The sequence below is a fragment of the Arachis duranensis genome, chromosome 7, assembly GCF_000817695.3.
Source record: "Arachis duranensis cultivar V14167 chromosome 7, aradu.V14167.gnm2.J7QH, whole genome shotgun sequence".
NCBI classification, from domain to species: domain Eukaryota; kingdom Viridiplantae; phylum Streptophyta; class Magnoliopsida; order Fabales; family Fabaceae; genus Arachis; species Arachis duranensis.
In genome coordinates, this window is record NC_029778.3 from 40,228,170 (window position 1) to 40,255,834 (window position 27,665).

Below are 27,665 nucleotides of genomic sequence, written 5' to 3' on the forward strand. Positions count from 1 at the left end.
ACGTAAAAATCCACTTCTGGGTCCACTTAGTGTGTGCTTGGGCTGAGCAGTGAAGCTTTCATGTGTAGAGACTTTTTCTGGAGTTAAACGCCAGCTTTTATGCCAGTTTGGGCGTTTAACGCTGGAAATTCTGAGGCTGATTTGCAACGCCGGTTTGGGCCATCAAATCTCAGGAAAAGTATGGACTATTATATATTGCTGGAAAGCCCAGGATGTCTACTTTCCAATGCCGTTGAGAGCGTGCCAATTGGGCTTCTGTAACTCCAGAAAATTCACTTCGAGTGCAGGGAGGTCAGAATCCAATAGCATCTGCAGTCCTTTTCAGTCTCTGAATCAGATTTTTGCTCAGGACCCTCAATTTCAGCCAGAAAATATCTGAAATCACAAAAAAACACACAAACTCATAGTAAAGTCCAGAAAAGTGAATTTTAACTAAAAACTAATAAAAATATACTAAAAACTAACTAAATCATACTAAAAACATACTAAAAACAATGCCAAAAAGCGTATAAATTATCCGCTCATCACCCACTCCAAGTTCTGAAAATAAAAAATAAAAAGTGTATAAATGGGAGTTAATTCGATTTGTAAAGGACTCTTTAGCTCATTTTTTTAGTTTTCACTTTTAATTCCATTTGTCTTTGAATTTGGGATTTTGGGAATTGGATCTAGCTTTCTGTTTTCATTTTCTTTTCTTCTGCAACTTCTATTGTCTGTTCTTGGATTTTGAATTGAAATTGAAGAGCTCCATTGATTCTAAATCTGGGAATCATCTTTCACTCTTCTTCTCTATTGTTCTAAGAAATAGATCTGAGTTTAGTTTTCTGTTTTCATTTTCTTCTTCTGTAAATACTTTTCTGTTTGATCAGGAGAGCAATTGAGATCTAGATCTGCTGTCTAATCTCATTTCTCTTCTTCGATCTTTAATTCCTCCTTAGGATTTCATAAGTGATTCAAGTTTTCTTGCTGTTTTTTTTATTCTTCAAGAAATTTTACAATTCTGTTGGCTATTGAGCTGAATTTCTTCATCTCAGAGCTCTCTGATCTTCTTTAACTTACAATTTCATGTTAAATTCTGAATCCCATTACCCAAATCCTTTTACCCTTCAAGAAATTTACATTTCTCAGTAATTTACATTTCTTACACTTTAAGTTTCTGCAATTTACATTTCTTGCAATTTAAGTTTCAGCTCATTTACTTTCTTGCACTCTAAGTTTCATGCAATTTACTCTTTTTGCACTTTAGATTCTATAAATTTCCCCTCTCCCTTTCATTTACATGCAATTTAGCTTCTGTTAATCAAAATTCACTCAAATTATCAAATATTTGCTTAACTAAATTCATCACCTAACTAAAATTGCTCAATCCATCAATCTCTGTGGGATCGACCTCACTCTTGTGAGTAATTACTACTTGATGTGACCTGGTACACTTACCAGTGTATTTGTGTGGAATCATTTTTCCCTCATCACTATCATGTCTGTTAATCAAATTATATAATAGATCTGGGGGTTTCGGAGATAAGGTAACTGAATTTTCCCTTTTGAGCAACAAACAGTAAAAATAGGATGATTAGCTGTAGAGTCTCTTTCAACATGTTCTAATAACCAGAAACACGCCCCACAGATTGAACATTTATAGTTAGGATCACCAACATCAAGACAACCTAGTAAAGATAAAAGGAAAAAAATATGCATAACAATAAAAAAATTTCATCTCAATTATATGACATGAAATAGATTCAACATAAAATGAATAAACCATTAGCATACAGATATAATATATAAGTAAATAAGAATTCTATTTTACTATTTTTGAATAATAGATTATTTAAGAAAGAGAGCGTACTTTGTATCTCACTTTGCAAGAACAGAGGATGATCAATAACAGAACCAACTTGACTGAATGAATTTATCGAAGGATCATATATTTCTGATTGGTCTATATCATCCATTTTGATTTAAAATAACACAAATTTATGTAAATATATATATATATTTGATAACCAAATATAAAAAAATTAACGATGAAATAAGAAATGAATTAATTATTTAATAATCAGTATGCAAATTGAACATTAAAAATGTAATAAACTATGAAAACCAATCAGAATTAAATATTGATTTATTAACTAACTAAATATAAATAAAGCTTAATGCACATTCAAGAACAGTTTGATTTTTTTAACGTTAGAAAAGACTTTGTTTCATTATTTTAATCACTCATACTAATTGTCTATGTTCGAATTAAATAATCTAAATGCCTATTAGAATCATTTTGTATTTTTTTAGACTATAATGACTCTATTGGTCCATAGAATTTTGCAAAATTTTTAACCAAGTGCCTATATTTTTTTATTTTAATTGAGTCCTTGCACCATTTTTTTTCTTAATTGGCTGCCAAGGCTTTATTTTTCTTTTAATTAAATCCCTGCACCATATTTTTTGTTGTAAACAGCTCTTTATACAATTGAGCGAATCACTATCAAGAGAGGCCTAATTGAAAAAATAAAAAAATTTGTGAGGGACAGAATTGAAAGAAAAAAATTATATGGACCTAATAGAAATTTTTTAAAAATTAGAGGGACCAATAGAGTAATTAAATTTTTTTTAATATACAATTATTGATTATGACATCAAATTAAAAGAGTTTCAACAAATACCCAATACCCCTCGTGTATCATTTAGCTAGAAAAGTTAATTAATTAACTAATTACATGAATCCAACCACATAACCAAAAAACTTTTCACATTGTCCAAGACAAGAATAAACCCTAATTAAACAGTTTAATAACCTCTAGTACTTGTGTATGTTTGAAATAACTATATAAATTAAACTTATCTAGTGATCTAAATGATTATATAAACAAATTTATCATGGGATTAATGATTTCAACCACATGCGGCAACTGGTCAGACTTATGCTAGCTAATTTAATTATCTTCAATAATTGTTCGCTTTGAATCAATTATTAACTATTTAATCACTTTCAACCATGTAAACAATAAGAACTAAACAATTTCACGATTATGTTAGAAATTTAACAACAACTTATCACAATTTAGTAAGATTATAATTATTTTAAATGATATTTAGAATTATTATATCATTTTTTATTTTATAAATATTAATTGAGGTGTCAAATTAAAAAGGGACCAAATACAGAAGTCTGGTGATATGTTTAATTAGAAATTCTTTGTGTTACTAATAGTTAAAGTAAACCGTTTAAGTATAACAGTGTAAAAAAACAAATGTGTTATTAGATATAAATCAAAAGAACTTAAAAATATAATTTAACAAAAACAAAATTGGACAGGAATAAAATAGTTAAAGATATTGTTATACCTGACAAAATAAGATTTGAATTCTGATTAACATTCTGGGATACTTCAACTAAATTTTCTAAAAGATAAAAATATACAGAAACATTGGAAACATATAAAATAAACAGATAAATTATTAGAAACACAAAGATTAACTACAAAAATATAGGTAGAGCAATAAAAATTACCCAAATAATCATTCAAAGAGAGAGCAAGCATCGAGGAATCGAGGACCTCTAAAACATTACAAAAGGAAAAAAATACAAAGACTCCCATAAGTATGAAATCGTTGAAAATTGGAGCAAAAAAATACTAAAAATATCACGATGGTCAATTCAGTACTGACCTCTTGCGTTTCGATGGTGACTTTGTGTTCGCTTTCTTTTCAAAAAATTTCTCCTATATTCTCTATCACGAACAAAATTCTAAGACATCTTTGTTACACGGACTAAACAAAATAAAAACTTAAAACATAAATCGCAAGAACTACCCCCTAATTTATTGCCAAAAAGACATCCACATTGTTAAGTTCCTATAAGCAACAGGTAAAAAAAGGGGGGTGGCTGGGAACAGAACTTGTGAAACACAGCAACAAAGTACTTATATAACCATCCACACATTTGGTAAGGTAGAAAAAGAAAAAAATAAAGTATTATAATGAACACCAATAACTAATTGACATGAAAAGATAACGTTGTACAACAATAAACAAATAATAATAAGAACTACTGTATCTCATTAAAATATTGATACTCAAATACACAACTACATATGGCTATCTCTCCTATGATAAGGAGGATTCCAACATCTGACTACATATCCTAGTGTGTAGCCTAAACAGGCTACAAATATTGAAAATGTGTCCAATCCCTAGCAAAGTTACTATTACAAAAGAAGGAGTTGAGAATAGACCTAGTTAACAGATGACCCAAACCAACACAAAAGAAAAATCCCTATATCTGACAATTCTATTTGTTGGACACAATCCAAAAAAGTCAAATCAAAATAGCATCCAGCCAGCATAATTATATTTAGATCTATTTGGAATCCTAAGCCTTCCTAAACACTTAAAGATATACTATATAAAATACCTACACTTACACACAGCAGCTCAATTCCACACCTTAAATCAAACTCCATTAACCTTGGCAATCTTGGACCCACGCCCATTTGCATCAATAGCCACATCTTCAAATTAGGGATTCAAATTCATCTTGCCCTTGAAAGTGACAACATGATTTTCAAGAATAAGCTTCTCTCCATATTGGGAAGATGCATTAAGAACGTGGGACAACACCTCCTATGATGTACGAATTAACAAAAGCTATGAAAATCACTCAACAATGCAAAATTCATTTAGAAATAGCACAAATAGGAAGGAGAAAAAATATTATATAATAGCACCTGAGTTTCTTTCTCTGGTGATAAGCAATATATCCAGTTCAGCAGAAAGATCATCACTAACGGTATCATTCTCGGGTGTTTTCTCATCTTTTCCATTTTCATGATTAATTAAGGCAGCAAACTCAGTCCCTCCAGAAACAGCAGGCTTTTTTTCAGCCAAAAAATCTATAAGAACTGGGGATTTAGATAAAATCCTAGAAGATTCACCAGCAACTTTGTCACTTTTAATAAAAGTCTTTGATGACTCCTTCTTAATACCAATATCTCCTTTTCCATAGGAAACAGATTTGTGTAAATCAGGCTCCTATTCATATTGCATAAGAGTTTAAAAATAGATAAGACCATAAGAAAAATTTACCACAGCACAATAAAAAAAAATAAAAAATAAAAGATGAATTTACACGATCTAAAAATACTTATATGTATATGTAACCTTTTTTGGAGTAGACTCATCATCAGCATCATAATTAGGAAGTTTAAACATGGAAATAATGGTGGGATCATCACATATTTTCCTAACTCGAAAAGTGCCATAAAATTTATCATGTGCGATACCTTTGGTATCAACCTTCAGCAGTAACTTCTTTCCAATGAGCCCTTGGAATATGGGAGGATAAGTATCCCCGCATATAAGCTATTTTGAAAGTAATAGATAAGAAATACACCGTTTAAATAACACATATCAACCAAAATAAAGAATATGGCTATAAAAAATGAATCCTATAAAGTGAACAACACACAAAAGAAAACTAAGAACGTACACTTGCATCTCTTTGAACCTCAGTAAACAAGTCAGCACATGATTTTGTTAAGCAAATAAGATGCCTCACGATCAAAGAGAACAAAAATACTCTCCCCATTATGATCTTCAAGTGTTATTTTAATTTTAAATCTGCAAAGAGAAAAAAGTAACACAATGATTCGAAATAAATAATACCAAGAAACATTATTCTTATAAACAATCCACAAGACAAAATGAAAAAATATTTTGAACAAAATTTCTGGCCTTGGAGTCACATTAGTTATGTGCTTCAAACAAAAATCATAGTAGTATGCATCATTTTAAGGATAGATACCCTTTTTACACACACAAGCATAATACCACCAACTTCCATCCTCAACAATACCTCTGGTTGTATCAAAAATGATAAAAAAACTCTCCTACACAAGGGACATTTTAAAATTTGTTAACAATACGAATGAAAGAACAGATCTGAAAATTGTTCTTTGATTTTCTTTTTCTATTCATTTGTGTATAAAATAAACACAACTAACGCAAAAGATGTCAACCTCATTGTTATTTTGAAGCTCTTCAATAGTGCATTTTCTAGTTAAATGCATGAAATCATCTTCCAAGGAGATAACTTTACCCTCATTTGCGATAAACAGTGGCTGTGTACCATTGACACCTTGCTCAATCATACTAAAAAAAATGATGCAAATACTTGTACTTGTTACTCTAGATTGGTTGTAACTAAAGAATACAATAAAAATAAGCAAAGTAAACCATGCTAACCTCTGCCTGAATTCAACAACTTCAGGAAGATCAGGATTAAATAACATTTGAGTGGCATACATCACATTTTGAAGCCTACTTGACATACACAACAATACAGAAAGATTCTAGCAAATTTTATTGGAGACAACACCTAGAGTAGCAATAAGATGTACAGAAAATAAACAATGTACCCCTAAAAAACTTGACTTTTGCAAGTTGAATGACAACAACAGGCTTCTCCACATAGCCAGAGGTTAGGAAATGATTTACTTGATTAACATAGTCCCCAAACAATGTACATCACACTATAAGACTGAAACTCAATACATGACAAAGAATGAAACAGAAAATAAGGAAAGAAGATGATTAAAAGATAAAGAGAAACCAACAGAAATGACTGAATCAACATACTCTTTTGAAGTTAATTCCAGCACAATCATTTTCACAATTTTCCCCTCTTTTGTATATTCTTTCTCTTCTCCCACTGAAGTTAAAAGACCAATGACATCTATTCCAAATAAACACAACCTATTAAGTATTCAAAGGATTCGTTAAGAAAACTTGAATAAGAGAATAGCAAGATATACAAACCAACTAAAAAATCATAATCTTGGGTCATGTTCAGCAGCTCAGAAAAAGGAAACTTGTTGAAACAAGTCTTAGGAATAACATCTTCATCAACAGCTACAACAGTGGTTCGGTGAAGGAAAACCAATTTGAATTCATGAGAAGTTGCTCTATAACTACCATGATTTGACACAACAGTAAAGTATGTCATTCTATAAACTTGACCTTCAACTATATGATCCCTAAACCTATTAAGGAGTTGTTTCTTAATTTTATCTTGAATTTTTTTACACTGAAAACGTAACAAAAGAATAAAATCAGATTAGTGAAACACATAATTTTAAGTTGAAAACTTAAAAAACAACAACTAACACCATATTTAAAAGAGAAGCTAATAGGGGCTAACATGCTCATCAAAAAGAATCATCTCCATTGAGTTAGGAACCTCATGGTTACCAAAAGAAGGTACAACCTAAAGCCTTAAACCCTAACTTTCAACCTCCAAGCCTCTCTAGAAGGATACATCTTAGAAATCATATCAAATGGATGAGGCATTGTAGAAAAAAAAAGGATGTAAACAGAGTTTATGAAATAGATGAAGATGTAAACAAAAATTTCTGAAATAGACAGAGTTTAGGAGGAAATAGAAGACAGCAGAATACTTGTGCATTGAATGTGGTTTACCAACCATCCTTTTATAGAAAAAAATCCAGAGCACAAGGCTCACTTTTTTTAATTCAAATTGAAGATGGAAATGGAGGGAAAACAAAACCTCAATCCATATGCATCTCCATTCAATGGCATAGGAATAACTAATCACAGGAGCAAAACCTGAAAAAAAAACAGGAAAAACAAGTGAAAGTTTGAAGAAATAAATAAATAAGGACCAAAAAATGAGATATCACACCATACCTACTACAGTGCACCTACATATCATTAGACCATAGGGAAAGCAGTCATCAACTATCCCAAACAATGATTCTACTCATGGCAATGAGAATTGGTAAATGTGTTAGGTAGGGATACATTCGAAACAGCAAATGAATCTGAAAAAAAAAATTATAGACACACATCAATAAAATTCTATCAATCACATCAACATTCATGAAATGGGTGAGATAGACACCCCATACCTTGATAATGATTCCCAAATTTCCAATGAAGAATATATAGCACAACCTTATTATGTGTGCAGAAGACATTTTCATGGGAAGATCAGCTACTGGATAGATTTTTCTTTAGATGAGAGATGTGCTAGTTAGACAAAGAGTACCATGAAGCCATTTTACTAGTACAAGCCCATTCTTTTGTAAATGAAGCACACAAATTCAGGCCAAACAGCTCTAGTTCTATGCAAAAGATGAAATATACAGCAGATTTTGCATAACTAAAAAAATGAAATGCAATTGAGTTGACTAACCAAAGATTTCATCAAAATGCAAATAAATGACCAAGAAGCTATACATCAAAAGTACCGTGATGCTATCTTAGTGTGATAAAGCCCGTTCTTTTCTCAATGAACCTCTTAAATTCAGGGAAAAGAGCTGCATGTCTATGCAACAGCTGAAATATAAAATAATTTTTACATAAACAACAAAAAAAATGTAATACAATTCAGTTGAAATAAAAAAATAAATAAATGACCAATTTCTGTCAATCACATCACCACTCATAGAATAGATTAGGTACAAAACTCATTCCTTGATAATGATTCACACAACCCACATGCAACCAGCAATTCACTTTATGTAAACTTAATGGATTTGTTGAATATACCAAAAAAAAAGATTCATCAGTGGGATTATTGAATGAGAATGAAAATGAAAATGTAAAACTTGAACAGGAGAGAATGGAATTGGGAATCCAAAACTTGAATAGGAGTGGCACAAGCCCATTCATTTACAATGAAGCACATAAATTCATGACAATCAACTCTAGTTCTATGCAAGAGGTGAAATATACAGTAGTTTTTGCATAACCAATAAAAAATTGAAATGCAATTGTGTTGACTAACAAAAGGTTTCATCAAAATGCAAATAAATCACCAAAAAGTTATCAATCAATTTCTATCAATCACATCACCACTCATTAAATAGATTAGATAGAAACCCCAAACCTTGATAGGAATTCCCATATTTTCAATGAAGAATACATGGCAGAACATTATTATGTGTGCAAAAGACATTTTTAAGGGAAGATAACCTACTCCATGTATTGATATTTGAAGGAGGGAATTCCCTAGTAAGACAAACAGTACAGTGATGCCATCTTATTGTCAGAAAACCAATTCCTTTCTCAATGACATCTTAAATTCCGGGCAAAGACCTACATGTCTTTTCAACAGCTGCAATATAAAATAATTTTTACATAAACAATATAAAAATGAGAATGCAATTGAGTTGAATAACCAAATATTTCATCAAAATATAAATAAATGACCAAGAAGCTATCAATCAATTCCTATGAATCATATCACCACTCACCAAATAGATTAGATAGAAACCCCATACCTTGATAGAGATTCCCACATTTTCAGTGAAGAATATATGGCAAAACATCATTATGTGTGCAGAAGACATTTTCAAGGGAAGATAACCTACTCCACGTGTCTCTCTTTAAAGGAGGGAATTCCTAGTTAGACAAAAAGTGTCGTGATGCCATCTTAGTGTGCCAAACCACATTATTTTCTCAATGAACCTCTTAAATTTAGGGCGAAGAGCTGCATGTCTATGCAATAGTTGAAATATAAAATAATTTTTATTTAAACAATAAAAAAATGAAATGCAATTGACTTGAAATCAAAATATAAATAAATGACCAAGAAGCTATACATCAATTTCTGTCAATCACATCACTACTCATAGAATATATTAGGTACAAAATCTATTCCTTCAAAATGATTCACACAACCCACATGCAACCAGCAATTCACTTTATCTAAACTTAATGGATGGATTAGTTGAATATACACAAAATAAAAAAAATAAAAATAGATTTATCAGTTTTTAATATTTGATTTAATGGGTCTACTTTAGATATAATTATTTGAGTGTTTCATAAAATTTGACATCAAACATAAATAACAGAACATGATTCTGAATGCAGAAAACATTATAAAAACTTAATGGATTTATTGAATATACACAAAATAAAAAAATAAACATAGATTTATCAATTTTTAATATTGGATTTAATGGGTCTACTTTGGATATCATTATTTGAGTGCTTCATAAAATTTGACATCAAACATAAATAATAGAACATGATTCTGAATGCAGAAAACATTATAAAAACTTAATGGATTTGTTGAATATACACAAAATAAAAAATTAAAAATGGATTCATCAATTTTCAATATAGGATTTAATGGGTCTACTTTGGATATAATAATTATTTGACATCAAGCATAAATAGCTGAAAATGATTTTGAATGCAGAAAACATTATAAATTCCTACATTCATCCCAAACAATTCAAAGGGATTATTGAATGAGAATGGAAATTGGAATGCAAAACTTGAATAGGAGAGAATGAAATTGGAAATACAAAACTTGAATAGGAGAAGATGGGTCTATAAGCTTACTTTGCTGAAGAAACTCTGTCAATCACATCACCACAGAGAAAGTAGATTAGGTAGAAACTCCATACCTAGACAATGATTCACAAAACCAAACCCATGATCCATAAATACAAGAAAACGTAAGTAAGAAGACAATCTTTATAATCATTATAAAATCCAAAAAATTGATGAAATACACAAACCACATGCAACAAACAATTCAACAGGTAGCAAAAAGAGAAATGATAATCAGATCAAATTCTAAATAATGAAATGAAGAAGATGAAACAGATTCATAGACCATACTCAAATTAACAGCAATTTCCAAAGAATGTAACCAAGAACATGAGCCCAGAAACACACCAAGTCAGATAGACAATTTGCAAATTAGGAATTTCACAAACCCTAAACAATAAAATCTAAGTTAAATGTCGAACAGATACCAAAATTGATCACAATTTGCAAAATTAGGAACTTCACAAACCCTAGACAATAAAATATGGATTAACCGTCGAACAGATACCAAAATTGATCACAAGGATGTACACAATGAAGGAAAAGAAAAACGATGAAGAGAAAAATAGGTTTGGAACTAAAAGCACTAGAAGAATGCACCTGATTGATTGATTGGAGATCTTGAATTTGAGACTCCATCAGGAAATCGCTAACCTGGATGAACAACGGCGAGGCAAACTATCAAGAAATAGAGCTCCTACACAGCGTTTCGTAAGACAGAGGAAAGCAAATTAGGAGAAGAAGGCAAAGGTCCTAGGGTTTCAAGTAATGATTACATGTTCAACCAAATCCGTGAAGAAGGGAGGTTGTGTGAGCGAATCGATAAAAGGAACAGCTGATGGCGGAATGACAGAAGAGCACATGTACCACTGAAGAGGAGAAGCCACGTTGGAGGAAATGTCACGCTGGAGGAGAGTATCCACCTGGAATTGGAGCCAGCCTGAAACACGGAGAACTCTCCGCATCGAAAATGAAACCACCCCTAATTATTATTTGATAGATATGCATATATATTCTTATATACATTTTTTTTCTATATGTCTTTTTTTATACTACATGACATATTATCATTGCCATGATATATTTATTTTATGCATGACTAATTGTGGGTTTGAACGCTGGGCCATATTCAAATTTCTCATTTTTCTTTTCTAACACGTGCATTTAAATAACTATTGATTAGTATCTATGGATTGCGTTGAAAATGAACTCATGAGTTAGCTATACTACAAATCAAATGATTCGACTCAATTAAATTTCTTATCCATTACTCCATTAAACTTTCTACTAAAATTTATAGAAACAAAATGTCATTTTTTTCTTTCTTCGGTAATCTTCTATTTCTTCTCATTTCAGTTTGTTGCCTCTCTTCCTTTTTTTATATTTTCTCTTATTTATCGTTATTTGATTTATTTATATTATTTATTTTGTTTATATATAATATTTTATTTAATATTAATATAATTCTCCGAAATAAATGATAATTAATCTTATAAATAATTATTTTTTGATATAAATAATAATTAATTATAAACATAATTATTTTTTAAAGTGAATGAGAATTAATCATATAAATAATTATTCTTTGAAGTGAATGATAAACAAATTTTAAAGGAACATATATTAAAAATATTATTTTTTCAACTGAAGATATAATATTCGTAGTGCTAATATTACAATTTTATTTATATTCTCAGCCACGAATGTATAATTTAATAATTTATTTTTATTATCTTAAAAGAATAATATATTTTTATCAATTTTTGTAGCAAATTGATTTATTTTTCTTCTTTTACTTATCTTTCTTTTCTTCTATATAAATTATTAATATTATTATTCTTAGCTTACTACAAGAAAGTTTTAAAATAGCGACCGATTTTAGCGATTAACAAAATCGGTCACCATTAGCGACCGATTTTGCGATTAATCAAAATGTTTTAGGAAAAGAAAAAGTTGATTGCTAAAATTGGTCGCTAAATTTCAATTAGCGACCGATTTAGTGATTACCCACTCTTGGTCGCTAAAATCGGTTGTTATTTTTTAATTTAACGACCGAATTAGCAACCAAAACAAAAAAAGGCTTTTCGAGTTAATTGGTGACTAAATCAGTCGCTATATTTAATTTAGCAATCGGTTTTGTAACCAATATAAAAATAGTCTTAATAATTGTTGGTCGCTAAATCGGTCGCTAAAAAGTTGGTCACTAAATCGGTTGCTTAGTGTTAAAATAGCAACTAATTTAACGATCAACTTTAAAATGCTACTTTTAAAGTGGTTGGTTGTTAAATCGGTTGCTATTTTATAATTTAGTGACCAAATTAGCAACGGATATAAAAATAGACTGAAAAAATAGTTGGTCGTTAAGGTAGCGGTCGCTAAATTAATTATTAAGGGATAATATAGCAACCGATTTTAGCGACCAACTATAAAATATGGAATTAGAGCAATCGATCACTAAATCGGTCGCTATTGTAATTTTTAGTGACCGAATTTGCAACCACTAAAACCTAAGTTATAAATTAATTGGTTGGCCATCTCGCCTCCTCGATTCTTCGTCATCGTCTGCCCCCTCGCTGCGTTCTTCCCTTGCTCGTTCAGCCATCGTCGCACATCGTCGCATCTGCCTCCAGATCTGCCGTTGCTCGCATCGCGTCGTTCTTTTCTCAGCGCCGCCTCCTGCGGTAAATTCTTCTCCGGTAACAACAGCGCCGATTTGGTTTTATCTATTAGGATATTAATTAAGCCTCTCTAATCTACTGTTGCTTATCTATTTCTCTGTCTTTTTGTCTATTATGTGCTTTAATTTCAAATTATTAGCTTTGTCGCAGATCGTTGCATCGCTGTCTAGATCCGCCGTCCAGATCTGCCGTTGCTCATAGTCCGAATCCTCCGGTGATTATGTTTATGAGTTTTCGTGTTTTTTGGTTGGATTGAACTAACAGGTTCACCGTCTTCATCCAAGCGAAGCCATGGCGTTGGTGAGTTGTTCATTTCTTCTTATAATGTTCATCACTTGCTGATTAGTTTGGTTTTAGTTTCGGTCTTTCTTTTATTAGGCTTTAAGGTTAGGGTGTGTTTCCTTCGGGGTTAAAATATGAAAATTTACATACGAATTTCATTTATGTTTTGTGCACAATTATTCAACTTATAGCATTCCTAGTTGATTAATAATTAATTGATGTAATAAAGGACAAAAAGTTGAGATGCTAGATGGTGTCAACAATAGTTTATAAAGTTAAAACTAGTTTCTCGGAGGGGAACTCTTGAAAACATATAGAACACTTCTTAATGAGAAACAGGTATGAGTTGTGTTATTTGTAATGTCTCATTAGCTTTATATACGAGACAAAATAAGGGTATAAAATATTTCACAATTGTTAGTTAAATGTTCAATTGAAGTTTGTAGTCTTAAGTTTATATATATGATTTTCATTTGCCAGGTTTTTTATTTGGGGGAAAATGCTCCTGATAAGGTGCTGCAATCAATCTATGCTAAGTTGGAAAATTTCAAGGTCCAGGGTGATCAATTTGCCATGAAGATTATGGAGAGGCTGAAGTTAATTGTAAGTTTGTGATTAATAATGTTTTATGGGCTATTTTTATATTTTTTGAGTAATAATATTTGTAGTCACCCTTTTTTGTATAAAGGGAACTGACTCACCCTTCTTTTCTATTGGATGAAGTTTAGGGTCTACACCAAATAATACATATAATATTTTTCTAAAAATTGATTTTGCACATTTTAACCACTTGTTATGTGTTGTCTTTTCTTGCTGATGCAGTGATATTTGACTCCTGCAAGGAGAAAAAATAGATGGTAAGTAATATGATTAACATAACTCTACAAGCACTATTTACTACTAAAGGCACTTTGTTGAAATGTATTATAGATTATATCAAGTGGCATATATACAGCAACGTTGGTCGCCTTTGACCAATTTAGCAAGAAAAGTCTAGATTCTCAAAATTGATATCTCCAAGGCATTTAGGTATTGGACCAGAAAGACTATTATGAGAGAAATCTATAATTGATAACACACTAGTAATATTGCACAATTCATTGGGTATGTTTCCTATAAAGTTTGTTCCCTTTCAAGATAAGAATATTTAGAACACCAATGATGCGTATGATGTCTGCAATGGTGCCAGATATTTCATTATTGCTAAGATCCAATATTTGTTTGTGACCATCTCTAACAAGAGGCTAGGTCTTGAATTTGGGGGGTTGCTGCAGTTCAATTTTTGCCCAAACTTATTTTTATGATATATTTTCAGTGATTCTACTTGTCATAAGTGGGAAGAGACACAGAGGCTTCAATCATCAAGAAAATTAACATCTGCTCTATTTTTTAGGACATTATGTAAATGAAACAAGATATTGTACTACTAAAATGTTAACTCTACGTTTTTATAGTTGAAACTTTAAATTGGACATGCCAAACGATTTATTATTCGTTTTTAATGGTTAAAGCATAGATTGGTTGATTAGTTCCTAGATAAACACAGTAGCTTACATATATAATACGGTAAGCGTTTCTGTTACTTTAATACGTGCTACCTGTTGACATTAGTGCATATGTATGTTGAATTTTACCCAACACTAGTTCATGTGATGCAAGGAAGATTTCCATGGTTATCCATTTGGAGTCAGATAAGTGCATAATTCAGTAATGTTGTTGAAACTTACTACTTTCACTTTTTATACATGCATGTTAACACAGATTCTTTTATTATATATTTAGCATTTAGGCTTTATATATGTACATTCTTTATTCTTACATATCATATTGTAATCATGTGAACTTGTTCTTATGTTAATGATATATGGGATATGGTTTGCATTTTGTTACTTAAATGTATAGTTATGCTCTTTGACACTTTTATATATTTTGAATATTATCTAACATGTAACGTTGTCATATCTTTCAGGCAAAAGAGTATACAGTATCTTGTGTTGAAAAGAGCTTTGCTTGTGATAGCCAGAATCTTCATGCATGTGTATCCATTTGGAAGGAGACCAATAACATTTAGTAGTGCAATTACTATAATATATTAGTAAGTGTTATGTTTCCATATTTTAGTCCTGTTTAAGTTTTCTGCTGTAGATGCAGGGTGGGTCGTGAAAGAGTATGCTTTTGGGGGGTTGCTGCAGTCCAATTTTTGCCCAAACTTACTTTTATCATACATTTCCAGTGATTCTACTTGTCATAAGTGGGAAGAGAAACAGAGGATTCAATCATCAAGATCACCCACTTTAACCTTCTTGGTCATGTAAGCATGGACTTGAATTATAATTAATCAAGCTTGATATACTTCTAAGTTTTATTATCAACCAAATGTATAAAATATGTGCAGGCATGGAAATTGTTTACAGAAGGCAAAGGCTATGAAAATTGTTTGTAATGCAATAAGAGACACATCGAATTTATTGCAGGCAGGTGCATATAGTAGGACATGATTATGCATAAATAAAATATTAACATTTAATATTATATTATTCATTTTTTATAAAATAGAAATATTAAACTACTTTGGTTTATGAGATACGTTCAGCACTTCCATTTTGTTTTTTTGCATTAGTCTGAACTTTGAAAACTGATACTGGTTTATGTGCCTAATTCTATTCTATTCTACATCCAGATGCTATTGTAGACTGGTTGTTGGATTTGGAAATACGGAAAAGGCCAAGCAAGAAGCAATTATGGCTAATTCACGTGGAGAATGTAAGTTTCAATAATCTTATACATTTTTAATAATTGTTTTATCTTTGTAAAGTAATATATAGTAAACGGTGCAATATAATTTGGGTTTAATGAATGGCATGATAACATGAAGTCATGAACAGTTTCTTGTATAGAGCATCAACTTATATTATATTCATATGCTAATATACTATAGTGGAAATTGTTTATTTATAAATTGTGTTTTGAGTTCTAATTATGTTAATAACTTTTGCAGTTTTAATTGATTCAAAATATGAGACATTGATCCCTAAGGAAGAGAAGTCAACTCAATCAAAGAAGTTTTAGTTTTCTTAAGGGTTTTTTCTACTTTATGTAATGAAATTTTTTTTTTGCTTGATTTTTGCATACATTTAGGATCATTGGCTGTAAAGCCATCAATGTATATTTGAATTGTAGATCATAAATTTGATGTATTTATTAATTTTGTCTTTTTTTTAATTTCTATATTTCGATATAGATAGTATGAATATTCTCGATATTTATTTAAAAAATTGATCTATATTTGATTCTTTTATATTTTGTTGAAATATAATTATTTATAAAAATTAAGTTTTAATAGTGGTATATGTGAAATTAGTAAAAATCAATAATTAGGAAATTAGCAACAGTGACCGATTTAGCTACTGATTTTAAATTTTTAAACTAGACATCAGTGACCGATTTAATGATCGATTTTATCAGTGACTGATTTAGCGACTGATTCTCTCAACCGACTAATTTAGCGACATAAAAGATGGTCGCTATTTAGTGAACGATTTTATTTTCAACCGATTTAACGACCAATATCGTTTGGTACTAGTTTGGTAGCTTTGTTTAAAAATCGGTTGCTAACGATTAGTGACTGAAGTTGGTCGCTATTTTTTAATTAGCGACCAAGGTTTTTGCAACCACCAGAATCGGTCGCTATTCTGGTAATTTCTTGTAGTGGCTATTTACCTACTTTTATTTATTTTTGTTAATAGATCTATCATGTCAAATTCGCAAAAGCTTGAACTTGCCGTTCTTGATTTAACGAGCAAAAATTATTTAGAATCGACACTTGATGCTGAAACCCATTTGGTATCCAAGAAGTTTGGGGATACCATAAAGAAAGAACTAGAATCTTCAAGAGAAGATAAGGTTAAGGCACTTATTTTTCTACTTCATCACCTTTTATGAAGGGTTGAAAGTAGGATACTTAACTGTTAAAGATCCACAAGAATTATGCGCAAATTTGAAAGAAATGTTTGAACATCAAAAAACTGTATTATTGTCTAAATCTCGTTATGAATTAATACATTTAAGGCTTCAAGATTTTAAAACAGTCTGTGAATATAATTTTGTACTTTTCAAAATAAGTTCTCAACTGAAATTGTGTGGTTAAGAAGTCACTGATGAGGATTTAATGGAAAAAAAAATTTTCACATTCCATGCTTCCAATGTGCTGTTACAACAACATTATCGCAGAAAGGGTTTCAAAAAGTATTCTAACCTAATAGGTTGTCTCCTATTGGCAGAACAAAATAATGAATTGTTAATGAAAAATCATGAAGTCTGTCCAACTGGCTCAACTGCTTTTTCTAAAGTGAATGTGGCATCTCGTGAACATAAAAAATTATTATCAGAATAATGGTCGAAACCGTGGTCATGGCCGTGGACGTGGACGTGGCAAATGGAACAATAGAGTTTCTACTCATAACCAAAAGTGGAATAAATATGAGAAGCGTGCTTCGAGCCGTAATGTGAAAATTTTGTGCTATCGATGTGGATTAAAAGGTCATTGATCGCATATATGTCGTATCCCTGAATGTTTTGTCAAGATATATCTAGAATCTATCAAAACGAAGGGACAAAAGTAATAGGTCAATTTGACTACACAAAGAGATGAAGCTGAAGCTAATGGTGTTGAAATGGAACTGAAATTCACTGATGATATCTTTGCAGACCTTATTAACATTCTTGATATTAGCAACCCATACACATCTAAACCAACTCATTTTGGTGACCTAAGTAATATTACTCATTTAGATGAATCAAATTTTTTTAGAAGAATATTAATTAGAAATCTATCCTTTTTTTAGATGTTTTTCTTTCTTTATCGTTAGTTTTTTTCCTTTTGGTTGCAATTTTTATTTGCTTTTGAAATTTTGGTATTTTTTCTTTATTAATGGTAATTTATTTTTATTTTCGTAATGAGGATATGGATATTTCTCATGCTTCACTCAAATTCAATAATGAAGAAGTATGTCTTGCTAACAGTGCTTCAACACATACAATACTTAGAGATAAAGACATTTTGTCTCTCTTGTTACAAAGAAAAAAATGTACGTACGATTGTTGGTAGTGCAAAAATGATTGAAGGCTCCAGAAGAGTTACTATAGTATTACCTAAAGGAACTAAGTTCTTTATAAACAATGCATTACTATCAAGTAAATTTCATAGAAATTTACTATATTTTAAAGATATCCGTTAAAATAGATACCATGTAAAAACTGCAAGAGAAAAAAATAATGAATATCTCTATATTACAATTATGACATCGGGAGAAAAATGTGTATTATAAAAATTACCTGCTCTCTTCTGGTTTATACTACACCACTATTAACAATGTGGAATCACATGCCATAGTAAACCAGAAGTTTATAAATATAAATGTATTTACAATTTGGCATGACCAGTTATGACACCCGGATTTAATTATAATGAGAAGAATCATCGAGAATTCATTTAATCATCCTCTAAAAGAACATAAAATTCTTCAATTTAATGAATTTTCATGTGCTACTTGTTCTCAAGAAAAATTAATTACAAGACTATCACAAGAAAAAAATGGGATTGAGTCACCATCTTTTATGGAACATATTCAGGGTGATATATGTGGGTCCATTCACCCCATGTAGACCATTTAAATATTTCATGATTTTAAGAGATACATCTTTGTGATGGTCCCATGTTTTTTGTGATGGTCCCATGTTTGTGTTACTATTGACGCACAACATGGCATTTTCTAGATTGCTAGCTCAAATAATTAAATTAAAAACTTATTTTTCAGACTATGTTATAAAGATAATACATCTTGATAATGCTGGTGAATTTATATCACAAGCATTTAATGATTATTGTGTGTTAACTGAAATTACGATAGAAGAACCTGTTGCTCATGTACACACTCAAAATGGTCTAGTAGAATCATTAATTAAACACATCCAGTTAAATGCCAGATCATTACTTATGAGAACTAAACTTCCTATTTCAGCGTGGGGCATGCTATTTTGCATGCTGCAACACTTATACGCATCAGACCAACAAGTTATCTTAAATTCTTTCCATTACAACTAGCTCGCGGTCAGGAGCCAAACATTTCTCATTTTAAGATATTTGGATGTGCAATTTATGTCCCAATTACTCCACCACGAGTCCATAACGCACAAAGATAGGACCTAAAAAAGATTTGAAATATATGTTGGTTATGAATACCGTCAATTATAAAATACCTTGAATCCATGACGGGTGATTTATTTAAGTCAAAATTTTCTGATTTCACTTTGATGAAACAATTTTTTCAAAATTAGGGGAAGAAAACAAACAATTGAAAAAAGAGATTACTTAGAATACATTGTCATTATTTCATTTAGATCATCACACTAGACAATGCAAGCTAGAAGTACAAAAGTTAATTTATATGCAAAATATTGCAAATCATTTGCCAAACATATTTACTAACCTAAAGAGAGTAACCAAATCTTACATTCCAGCTACAAATGCACCAATAAGAACAAATGTCTCAGAAGGACAAGTTGTTAATGCAATTACGTTAAGATATCTTATTAGTCAGAAGTGCATAAAAAACTTGACATGCATCTAATGGATGTTGTTACAGCCTATTTATACGACTCAATTGATAAATTTCTAAAGGATTCAAAGTGCCTGAAGCATATAATAATTCTCTGAAAATTTGTTCAGTAAGACTTTAAAATTTTTCTATGGATTAAAATAATCTGAGCTTATATGGTATAAACGTCTCAGTAAATACTTATTGAAAGATGGGTACAAAAATGATCGTGTATGTTCATGTGTGTTCATAAAAAGCTTTGAATCTAAATTTGTTATTATTGCAGTATATGTTGATGATTTAATCATTGGATCTTCTGAAGAAATTCAAAAAATCATAGATTAATTAAAAAGATAATTTGAAATGAAAGATTTTGACAACACAAAATTTTGCCTTGGTTTACAAATTGAACATTTGAGGGATGGTATATTCATCCACCAGTCAACTTATACTGAGAAACTTTTGAAAAAATTTTACAAGGACAAGGCACACCCATTGAGTACTCCAATGGTAGTGAGATCACTAGATGTGGATAAAGATCCATTTCAACCTTGTAAAAGTAAAGAAAAATCCCTTGGTCCTGAAGTACCTTACCTTAGTGCTATTTATGCACTAATGTATCTCGCAAACAATACAAGACCAGATATATAGCATTTTCAGGAAACTTATTATCGAGATTTAGTTCTTATGCAACTAGAACACACTGGAATAGTGTTAAACATATATTAAGATATCTTCAAGAATATATTGATAAGGATTTATTTTACTCTAATGAAACAGCATTTCAATTATTTGGATATGCAGATGCAGGTTTTTTTCTAATCCACAAAAAGATAGCTCACAAACAGGTTATCTATTCACAAGTAAAGGAACAATTATATCTTGGCTCTTAATGATGAGCGGATAATTTATACGCTTTTTGGCATTGTTTTTATATAGTTTTTAGTATGATTTAGTTAGTTTTTAGTATATAATTATTAGTTTTTATGCAAGAATCACATTTCTAGACTTTACTATAAGTTTGTGTATTTTTCTGTGATTTCAGGTATTTTCTGGTTGAAATTGAGGGACCTGAGCAAAAATCTGATTCAGAGGCTGAAAAAGGACTAAAGATGCTATTAGATTCTGACCTCTCTGCACTCGAAGTGGATTTTCTGGAGATACAGAAGCCCAATTGGCATGCTCTTAATTGCGTTGGAAAGTAGACATCTTGGGCTTTTCATCAATGTATAATAGTCCATACTTTTTCCGAGATTTGATGGCCCAAACTGGAGTTCCAAGTCAGCATAAAAATTCTGGTGTAAAACGCCCAAACTGGCATAAAAGCTGGAGTTAAACGCCCAAACTGGCACTAGAGCTGGCGTTTAACTCCAAGAGAAGCCTATGCACGTGAAAGCTTCAATGCTCAACCCAAGAACACACCAAGTGGGCCCCGGAAGTGGATTTCTGCATCATTTACTTATTTCTGTAAACCCTAGGTTATTAGTTCTCTATAAATAGGACTTTTTACTATTGTATTTTCATCTTTTTGACCATTGTTCACGTTTTGGGAGGCTGGCCATTCGGCCATGCCTACCCTATTTTTACTTATGTATTTTCAACGGTGGAGTTTCTACACCCTATAGATTAAGGTGTGGAGCTCTGCTGTTCTTCAGAAATTAATGCAAGTACTATTGTTTTTTCCTTCAATTCATGCCTACTTCTTCTCCAAGATATACTCTTGTTCTTAATTCAGTTAAGTCAGAATGAAAGGGTGACCCGTGACAATCACCCAATCTTCGTTACTCGCTTAGCCAAGATCCGTGTGCCTGACAACCACAAAAGCGGTCTACATGATGTTCAATGTAGTCATTGGACGCCAGCTGGAGTATATTCTCTAGGATATCTAATACAGGGGACCGAGTCCGTGAGATTAGTATCTTCGTGGTATAGGCTAGAACCAGTGGCAGCATTCCTGGGATTCGAAAATCTAAACCTTGTCTGTGGTATTTCGAGTAGGATCCGGGATCCGGAAAGTCTAAACCTTATCTGTGATATTCCGAGTAGGATCTGGGAAGGGATGACTGTGACGAGCTTCAAACCTGCGAATGTTAGGTGCAAGTGACAGTGCGCAAAAGGACAATGGTCCTATTCCGACGCTAGCAGGAACCGACAGATGATTAGCCCTGCAGTGACAGCACAGATGGATTTGTTTTCATCCGAGAGGATCATACAGCTTGCCATGGAAGGAGGTAACACATGGTTGGAAGAAGGTAGCAGAAAAGCAGAGGTTCAGAAGCGACAAAGCATCTCCATACGCTTATCTGAAATTCCCACCAATGAATTACATAAGTATTTCTATTTTATTTTATGTTTTAATTACATTTTAATTATCAAAACTCATAACCATTTGAATCCGCCTGACTAAGATTTACAAGATGACCATAGCTTGCTTCAAGCCGATAATCTCCGTGGGATCGACCCTTACTCATGTAAGGTATTACTTGGACGACCCAGTGCACTTGCTGGTCAGCTGCACGAAGTTGTGTATCACGATTTCGTGTACCACTTAACAAAGCAAACCATAGCTGCAGCATCCTCAAATCATGAAAAAATATTGGCAATTCTTGAAGCAACTCGAGAATGTGTTCGGCTTAGGTCAATCACCCAACATGTTCAAGATATGTGTAGTTTACCTTTGAAGAAAATACCAACAGTCATATACAAAGACAACTCTACTTGCATACATCAACTAAAAGAGGGATACATCAAAAGAGATAAAACAAAGCATATTTAACAAAAACTTTTCTATCCTTATGATCTTCAACAAAGTGGTGATATAGATGTTTAACAAATTCGTTCTAATGATAATTTAGCATATTTGTTCACTAAAACACTACCTACTTCAACATTTGAGAAGTTAGTATATAAGATTGGGATGCACCAGTTAAAAGATATCAAGTGATGTAATTATTAGGAGAAGTAATACGCGCTATACTCTTTTCCTTAACCATGCTTTTTATCCTACTCCGGATTTTTTCTTGTAAGATTTTTAACGAGGCAGCTATCTAACGTATTATATGAACATCCAAGCACGAGTATCATAGATATATTTATTATGGATATCCTAGATTGTAACCATAATTTAAATTTCAAGTAGATAGAATAAGTTATAGATGTAACCTAGCTGAGTCAACTAGAAATTTGGGCCCTTAGCTATAAATAGTTCCCTTGTGATGTTATGTGTGCATCAATAATTAACAAAATCATCTCTTATTCTTCCTATTCTCTTTCATCTTTCTTCTCTTTTCAAACCCTAATCTTTATTTTCATAATAGAATTTTAATGTTTATAACTGAAAATTTTTATAATTATTATCATAACACTTCTAATATATTTTTATTGTATTTAATTAGTATTTTATGTTTTAATTGAATAATAATAGGTAAAATTCTTTTGATTCTTTTAAAATCTTTTATTAAAAAATGATTAGTTGATTTTCAAATTTTGCCAAATAAATAAAATTGCTGACATGACATCATTAAAAAACATATATATAACTTAAAACTAAGGTATCAACTTTTATATAATAAGAATAGATAGATAGTGTTTTGTTTTAGAAAATTATATTAACTAATATCTACATATTCCTACACTTCATCAAATCTTGAAAATTGTAACATCTTGCATGAAATCGCGGGAAAAACTCGAGAATAATATCAAGCACCATGAAAATATACAACTTTCGTTGGATACTTTTTAGAAGGGTAACAGGATTAAGAGCACATTTTTGTAGTAAGAAATAAATAGTTAACAAGAAATCTGTAACGTTAGAGGTAATTCCATGTAGATATCAGGAAAACTCGAAAAATTCGAAGGCAATTTTGGAGTTTAACTCCCCTAGTAAACATACCGGTATTCATAAGAACAAAACACTTTCCCATATAAAAACACTTCCACGGAAGAGTCCAAAACCAACTGCTCAATCATTAAATTCTGAATATTCCTTAACCCAAAAAGGAAAAATCCAAATATTCCCTGTTGAGCCATCAATCACAATGATAAGAAAAAAATAACACGATTATTGGAAACCATCGTTTAAGCAAAATTCGTGAATAGTAAATAGTACTATGACAAACATCAATGTAATCTTAGATAAGATACACATCAATGCAGAGGTAAATAATTCCAAGTACAATAACCCAGAGACCAAAACAAGAATAGATAACAAAACCTAAAAAACTAAGAAAACAGTTTTTTAATGGGTAGGAACTCAACTAAGACCATAACATGTAATAGCAGGAAAATTTTAAAGCTTGTCCTCGTACTCAGAGAGGGGAGTCATTTGCTCCTTCAGACCTTTCCTCTTACGGATATCCATAACAAGCTGTGAAGCTTGTGATCCGGACTCCAATGGGTCTGAAGACATCATGTCCCAGTGATCAAAGACACATTGTGGGAAAGCTTGACCGGAAGTTGCGGCTCTCAAGGTGCTGGAGAATCCGAAGGACTCGATGACAGGGAGGTAGGCCTTGATGTTGTAGAGGGGAGTTCCCGGCCTCTGCATTTCCTCAAACACATGTCCACGCTTCTGGTTCAGGACACTGTAAATACCACCAAGGGCCTGCTCAGGAGCTTGGATTTCGACCAGGTAGACAGGCTCGAGAAGTCTGGGCTTTGCTGTCAACTGGGAAGCATAGAAGACTCTCCTGGCAGTAGGGATAATCTGACCACCACCTCTGTGGATAGCATCAGCATGAAGGACAACATCACAGACTTCAAAGCAGATGGCTCTCATGTTTTCTTCAGCAAGAGCACCTTCCTTTGATGCCCATTGGAAACCGGCAACCACAGAGTCCTTGATTTCATTCAAGTATTGGACTCCCTTACACATATCAACAACCATGTTGGGTCCAGTGGTCTCAGGGCCAAAACACCAGATTTTCTTGGCAAGATCCTTGTCCCAACCATACTCTTCAGACAAGATCTTGGAACGGACTTTGGGGTCATCCCTCGGTCCAATCTTGCCATCATCAATGGCCTCTGCAAGACCATCCTCCATTGGCCTAGCTTCCATGTAGAGACGGTTGTGCTTGTTGGGTGACTTGCTCATCACAGTGCGGCATGACCTCTCGAGAACAGTCTCACGGAAAGACACAACAGGGTCAGATTTGATAATCTCAGCTCCTCCCATGAAATCTTCTTGCAAGTCCTTCAAGCAAATTTCCAAATGAAGCTCCCCTGCACCAGCAACAATGTGCTCTCCAGATTCCTCAATAGTACAGAGAACCATAGGATCAGATTTGGCCAACCTCTTGAGACCTTCAACAAGCTTAGGAAGATCAGATGCAACCTTGCACTGAACAGCAACACGGACGACAGGTGAGACAGAAAACTTCATGGCTCGAATGGGGTGGGCATCAACTTCCTTCTCATTTGTCAATGTGGCATTCTTGGTGATAAATTGATCCAACCCAACCATAGCAACTGTGTTACCACAAGGAACATCCTCCACTGTTTCTTGCCTCTTTCCCATCCAAATGACAGTCCTTTGCACACTTTTAACATACAGGTCTTTCTTCTCACCAGGAACATAATTTGGTCCCATAATTCTGACCTTCAGACCAGTGGACACTCTCCCAGAGAAAACACGACCAAAAGCAAAGAACCGACCCTTGTCAGAAGCAGGAATCATCTTAGAGACATAGAGCATAAGTGGACCCTCAGGATCACAGGCTCTAATAGCAGCAGCATATTGATCATCCAGGGGACCCTCATACAAGTTCTCAACACGATACTTTTGGGCCTTAGCTGGAGATGGAAGGTGAAATATCATCATTTCCAAGAGGGCAGTACTTGCTGGAAGCCACGTTTGCATGACACGTTTCATCAATGCTTTACCCATCAAGTCCTTTTCATCAGATTTCATGGTGACTCCTAACTTCTGCAACATAGGCCAGAGCTTATCCTTCTGATCATTCATACAAGTGTTGATAATCTGCTTGATGGGCTCATAACAGAACTGTACAAACCCACGCTTGCATGTGGTAGTACCGGTGTTCTTGCTGGTCCATTTCTTTGTAGCAGGATCAAAGAAGTTTTCACCCCAGAGCCTTTCCATCATCTTTGATTCATCAACACCGAATTTTGAGGCATACATTTTTGCGAAGTTCGTCAAGGTAAAGGCCCAGCCATGCAAACCAGCAGAGAAAGCAACTGTTCCTTTCTCTGGGTACACCTGGCAATCACCAAGCAATGGATCTTCATATGTAGCCATGATCACATTGGCATTCTCAATAACCCTTGAGAATGTCTGGTATGCCTCCTCTCCATCCACCTGGAGCTCTAGGAAGCATCTGTCCATCTTGTTGACAGTCAGAACAGGCCTAATCCTTTCTCCAAGGGCCTGTCGCAGAACAGTTTCGGTTTGCACACAGACACCTTCAATACAATCCACCACCACTAGCGCTCCATCAGTAATACGGAGTGCAGCAGTAACCTCGGATGAGAAATCGACGTGCCCGGGAGAATCAATGAGATTGATGAGATACTCATTTCCTTGGCGCTCTCCCTTGTAATTCTTGACAGCCTCATCACTCATTTCATAGTAGAGAGAAATACCAGTAGACTTGATTGTAATACCACGCTCAGCTTCATCTGCCCGGGTATCAGTCATGCGGACATCCCCTGCCACTTCTTGTGCAATAATTCCGGCAGCAGCCACCAGAGAATCGGTGAGGGTTGATTTTCCTGCAATTTGTTTGGAAAACTATATATAAGTGTAGTTCATATAAACCAACCATAGAAACTATATAATATAACAAAACAATACAGTACAACTCTTATAAAAAGGAAAAAAAGTAGCAACGGATGTGACAAAAGCATTTGTTGATGTTGCATACACACCAAAAAACACACACAAGGAGTAGTAGAAAAAAACATGTTTTCTCTATCGTATATGCAAGTAAAAATGTTAAAAGTCGCTACATAAAGGCATTTTTGTGTTTGCAACAGTACGTTTTGGTTGAAAAATATATGCCTGATTTTTGTTTAAGAAAACATATTTTTGGTTTAAAAAAACCTAAACAAAGAAAGTGATGTAGTTTATATCACGTAAAAATTAACTTTGAAAAATAAAAAAGAACTTGGACAAATTTCATATATCATGAAAATAACATTTTAAACTTGATCAAACACAAAATACCAATACATATTAAATACGCATAGAGGGGGAACATCATGTAGATGCTGAAAGTGCACCACAGAGGAAGTAAACATAACAAAACAAGCTATCGAAAGAATTCATACCGTGATCGACATGAGCAATCACAGACATATTACGAATGTTGTGTTTGTAGTCCATAATACGACGGAGCTCTTCAGCTGTGAACTTCACCTGCAAATACATAAGCAAATCACAGTTAAGATATTAAGCAAACTCATCCTATAGAGATGAATAAATCGAATGTTAAAACCCATGTTAGTATTCAACTTACCATCTTGACTAGTCTTTATTTCCCACAGAAGAAATCCTTCAGAGCTGAAACACCAAGTCAAAAAATCATTAGCTAAACAGTAAGACATCACAGGCAAAATAAATTAAACGAAAATAAGCAATTTATGGTACACTTAAATATGACTCTGCTGCGGTCTAACAAAACTTAAAACACAGATGAAGGAACTATACGTAGTTTCAAAGATATTTTATGTGAAAAAGAGAATCATCACTTCCAAAGACGCAAGTAAAAATACTTTGTCAAAGGCT

At 32.7% G+C, this 27,665-nt stretch overlaps 2 protein-coding genes across 6 annotated transcripts; one reads left to right on the forward strand and one right to left on the reverse strand.

Annotated features, from left to right (window-relative positions):
- Nucleotides 1–12,901: 12,901 nt before the first annotated feature.
- Nucleotides 12,902–16,578, forward strand: LOC107458784 (uncharacterized). Of its 5 annotated transcripts, none has more exons than XM_016076987.3 (9): nucleotides 12,902–13,061; nucleotides 13,183–13,343; nucleotides 13,806–13,928; nucleotides 14,148–14,182; nucleotides 15,295–15,420; nucleotides 15,559–15,636; nucleotides 15,721–15,803; nucleotides 16,006–16,088; nucleotides 16,324–16,578. In XM_016076987.3, the coding sequence occupies exons 5-9, from the start codon at nucleotides 15,356–15,358 to the stop codon at nucleotides 16,327–16,329; spliced, it is 315 nt and encodes a 104-aa protein (XP_015932473.1). In that variant the 5' UTR covers nucleotides 12,902–13,061; nucleotides 13,183–13,343; nucleotides 13,806–13,928; nucleotides 14,148–14,182; nucleotides 15,295–15,355; the 3' UTR covers nucleotides 16,330–16,578. The 5 variants fall into 5 exon arrangements, 4 of the variants coding, with proteins under 4 accessions (XP_015932473.1, XP_015932472.1, XP_052107809.1 ...); XM_016076986.3 differs by having other exon boundaries at nucleotides 13,194–13,343; XM_052251849.1 differs by having other exon boundaries at nucleotides 12,902–13,046.
- A 7,384-nt stretch (nucleotides 16,579–23,962) lies between these two features.
- On the reverse strand, nucleotides 23,963–27,419 carry LOC107458779 (elongation factor 2; the record flags this gene model as incomplete). The annotated part of the gene is given in 3 exon segments (XM_016076979.3): nucleotides 23,963–26,650; nucleotides 27,209–27,296; nucleotides 27,397–27,419. Coding segments are annotated over 3 exon segments (2,532 nt in total). The 3' UTR covers nucleotides 23,963–24,209.
- Nucleotides 27,420–27,665: the final 246 nt, after the last annotated feature.